The following is a 4,522-nucleotide window of genomic DNA, read 5'->3' as shown; positions in this document are numbered from 1 at the left end:
ATTGGCCAAACCGGACAGTCTCTACGCAAAAGAATAAATGGACACAAATCTGACATCAGGAATCATAACATTCAAAAACCAGTGGGAGAAAACTTCAACCTCTCTAACCACTCAAGTGACAGACTTGAAGGTGGCAATTTTGCAACAAAAAAACTTCAAAAACAGGCTCCAAAGAGAGACTGCTGAACTCGAATTAATATGCAAATTAGATACAATTAACTTGGGTTTAAACAGAGACTGGGAATGACTGGGTCATTACACTAATTTAATCCAGGCCCCTGTATTGAACCCCATCACTTGTGTTTGACTAAAGCATCTTCCAGAAAGGTCTGAATCTGAAGAGACCAAAAGATGGACAATCCACCACTAACCTCCAGCCATTAGTTCTTGTTCTGCCTTTCTCTCCTAGACTAAAGAGCCCTTTAATGGCTGGTCTTTTCTCCCTGGGAAGGTCCTTATACAGCATGAGCAAATCATCTCTCAATGTTCTTTTTCAGACACTAAAAGGACTGAGCCTTTTAAATCTCTCTCTGCCAGACATTTTCTCCAGCCCTCAGATCATTTTTGTGGCTCTCTATGCCCCCACCCTTCCAATTTGCCAGCATCTTTTCAAAAACGTGTACCCCAGAGCTGGGCGTAGGATTCCAGTATCACTCTCACCAGTGCCCAGCACAGTGCTGGGTTCCTGCTCACCACAGCCCTCTTAATACATGAAGGTGAATTGCTCGTCCATGCTGAGCTGCCGATCCTTCTCTGTCACTAATTGCCAGGACACAGTCCCCTGTTCTGTAGGCATGATGTATAGCTTTCAATTTGGCTGTACTGCAACACTATTTTTTGAATGGGGCCGGATCAGCAAGCGATCTGGCTCAGTCCGTGTGACTTCCCCAGCCTCAGCATTATTTTCCACTCTCCCAGTAGTGGTGTCACCTGCCTTTGATTTTATATTCACTTCCCTATTGCCAGTAAAGAGGTTGAATAGCTGCAGATCAAGATCCGATCCCTGCAGAACTCCACTAGAAACACCCCACCAGAAGAGGAATCACCATTGATGACTACTTATTAAGATCTGTCCGTTAGCCATCAATCTATTGATTCCGATAGTGCTTGTTTGTTTGCCAAAATGTTTTGTGGTACTCACTGAAATGCTTACCCCTAGTTCAATTAATAAATTATAATTATGTTGTCAGTTGGGTTGAATCTTGTTGGTATGTGGGGGATTCTCCATCAGGGACAATTTTTAAATCAAGAGGGATTGTTTTTTTCAAAGATCTGCTCTAATTCAAACCAGAACATATCTCGGGAACTCCTATGGCCTGTGTCAGATATAGACTCAGCAGAATTCCATTTTTATTTTGTTATAATCTACACAGATAATAGTGATGTTTATTTTGAAGTCATTTTTTGATGTTTAGCAATATACATTTTCACATAGGAAATTGGAGATGAATCAAACTGCGGTGATAATAATTATTTCATGACAGCAGATGTTGAAATTCAAAACGTTAAATCTTTACAACCATTAAAATACAAATTGTCAACATCACATGTCAAAATATGCAAAGTAAATGTCCTTAAGTCAAATTGAAATACATTCTTTAACAGCATTTTTCTTCCTTTGCTTTTGTAAATTTTCATTATTATTGAGGGAAATCTTTTTTCATTGGCTTGTGTGTGTGCTTAATGAAACCAACATCAACAGACATTGGACAATAAAAATCTCAAACTTCCAAACCTAGGACAGGATGTCCATGTATGGCAAGGTCACTTCTGGTATTGGATTGTAGGTATCAATGGGTGGGACAAAATTGCTGCCCCACATTTAGCGTAGATGAAAGAGGATTTGAGTGGTGATCAAAGACACTCTCTCCTGTTGTTTGGTTCCTTCTGTGCTCAGGGAAACAGTATTTGTATGTTTTCTGTAAATATGCAAGATTTCATCAAAGCAATTCCTGACTCCATCAACAAATTCCACTCCCAACCAGAAATTATCACTAAACACTGACTGTTTGACTAATTGCTCGAGTCAACAATTGTAGCAATGACAATATACCACGCTGGTTTGTTACAGGGATGGAGCATGAGAATGGCACAGGGGTGACGGAGTTTGTGCTGCTGGGGCTATCCCAAACCCAGGAGATCCAGCTCTTCCTCTTCATCTTGTTCCTCGTCTTCTACTCCATGATCCTCCCAGCAAACATCCTCATCATCCTCACCATCCAGAGTGACCCTCACCTGGGCTCCCCCATGTATTTCTTCCTGGCCAACCTGGCCTTTATGGACATCTGCTACTGCTCCGTCACTCCCCCAAAGATGCTGGCTGACTTCTTTTCCCACCACAAAACCATCTCCTATGGGGGCTGCATGGCCCAACTCTTCTTTATCCACTTCCTGGGAGGGGCGGAAATTTTCCTGCTCATAGCCATGGCCTTTGATAGATATGTAGCCATCTGCCATCCCCTGCGCTATGCTAGCATCATGAGCAGAGAGATCTGCTGTGCCCTGGTTGGGGCTGCTTGGACCGGAGGCTTCACACACTCCATCCTCCAGGTGGTGCTGATTATCCGGCTGCCATTCTGCGGCCCCAATGAGCTAGATAATTTCTTCTGTGACATCACCCAGGTGATCAAGCTGGCCTGCACTGATATCTATGTGCTGGAGTTCTTCATGTTCTTCAACAGTGGCCTGGTCACCTTGATGTGCTTCCTTCTCTTGCTCATCTCCTATGGGGCTCTGCTGGTCCGACTGCAGATGGGCAACCCCTCAAAGGGGATGAGTAAAGCGGCCTCCACCTGCGTCACCCACATCATCATCGTCTTCATCATGTTTGGCCCAGCCATCTATATCTACTGCCGGCCCTTCCAAAACTTTCCCCTGGACAAAGTGGTGGCCGTGTTCCACACTGTTGTCTTCCCACTCATGAACCCCATGATCTATACACTCAGGAACAAGGAGATCATCAGTGCAATGAAGAGGCTGCTGAGTAGACGGGCTCTGGAGAGGGCAATAGAAGGAAGTTAAAATACAGAAGTGCAGGGTTTGGAATTATTTCAGGGAACTTCTCTAGTATGTGTCAGATTAGATTATCTCGACAGTCCCCTCTGGGCTCTTAACTGATAAATCTATATGTTTATCAATGTGACAGGCCAGAATCTGCATTGAATTACACTAGAGTAACACTGGAATAAAGCGGTATCTATCGGGTAACTTTTTAGTAACTCTGTAAAAGCCATGGAGTGATTCTGTAGTAAATAAGAAGAAAACATACAGTATTGGTTGGGTAACTGTAATATAGTAGTATCTATATAGAAATACAGTAGGACCTCAGGATTTATTCTTTCATATATATGGATTGAACCTGTAATATCAGTGGAGTAACATTTTAATGGCTCTGTGGGGTCTATGAAGGAACTCTGTATTATGTGTGGAGCAACTTTGTAATGTCTATGGAATAACTATATGCTAACCCTGTATGATATACTGTGTAATTCTTTAGTATCTGTGGAGTAATTCTATAGTACATAAGTACTACCTCAGCAAAAAATGTGAACTGACTGTATAAATTCTTTGTAATAAATTTATAAAATCTGTTTTAGAACTGTGTAGCAAATCAGTATTATATACTTAGTAACTTTGTAGTAAATCTGTAGTATCTACAGAGTAATAACAATGTAGTAATTTTGTCATATCCATGGAATAGCTCTGTAGTATATATGGAGGAACCGTGTACTGATTATTTATTCTATATGTGATAAATCTAGATTATCTCTGGAGTATCTTGTGAATAATTACAGAATTGTGAATATGAGTGCGTGAGAATTTCATTAAGAGCATGAGGTGGACTGAGAGAGAACTGTCAATATGGAACTATTTTTAAGCAAATAAAAAAATCCCTTCAAATGTAACCTTTACTCTGTCCTGTGTGCCAATTTCCAACAAGGTTTCAAAGTCCCAGAGAGCAAAGTAGCTTCTTTTTCTATTTTTCCTTCTCCAATTTCCCTGCTCAATGGCATAGGACACTCCATCCCACAACTGTACCTTAGGAGAACATGAAGACAGCAAAACTAAAGACACACAATTCAGGAAAATGTTGCACTAACAGCCTTGACTCTGCCGCCATGAGTCAGATTTTCAAAATCACCAAGGAATTTGCCTGCCCAGTTCCCAGTAACTGTAATGCAATTGGCCCATCCATCTCCTTTACATGATTTTCACTGTACCACCCCAGATATGATAGATCAGTAGTTTTCAATCTGTAGTCTGTGGACCCCTGGAGGTCTGCAGACTTTGTCTAAGATTTCCAAAGGGGTCTGCACCTCCATTCAAAATAATTCAGAGTTTCACAAATGAAAAAAATTGCAAACCATTGGGAGAGATACAGGACCAGATACTCAGCTGGAGTCAACTGCCCAAGTTCCATTGAAATCTTTATATCTGTTAGAGTACCACTTAAAGAAGCACCCAAAGATCAGAGCCCCTGTTATGCCAGCTGCTGCACAGACTCCAACTAAGATCAGGGCCC

The 4,522-nt window shown here is 41.6% G+C and overlaps 1 protein-coding gene across 1 annotated transcript; it reads left to right on the top strand.

Annotated features, from left to right (window-relative positions):
- The first annotated feature begins 2,073 nt into the window (after positions 1 to 2,073).
- Positions 2,074 to 3,905, top strand: LOC116830776 (olfactory receptor 4M1-like). The gene has a single exon (XM_032790420.2). The coding sequence runs from the start codon at positions 2,074 to 2,076 to the stop codon at positions 3,019 to 3,021; it is 948 nt and encodes a 315-aa protein (XP_032646311.2). The 3' UTR covers positions 3,022 to 3,905.
- The last annotated feature ends 617 nt before the right edge of the window (positions 3,906 to 4,522 follow it).

This window comes from Chelonoidis abingdonii, chromosome 14 (assembly GCF_003597395.2).
Source record: "Chelonoidis abingdonii isolate Lonesome George chromosome 14, CheloAbing_2.0, whole genome shotgun sequence".
Classification (NCBI taxonomy): Eukaryota; Metazoa; Chordata; order Testudines; family Testudinidae; genus Chelonoidis; species Chelonoidis abingdonii.
Note: the sequence above shows the minus strand (reverse complement) of the source record. Positions and strands in the feature narration are given on the sequence as shown.

Bases quoted from the DNA above. Each gene is read 5' to 3' on its own strand.
- LOC116830776 (XM_032790420.2), top strand. From the start codon at position 2,074: ATGGAGCATGAGAATGGCACAGGGGTGACGGAGTTTGTGCTGCTGGGG.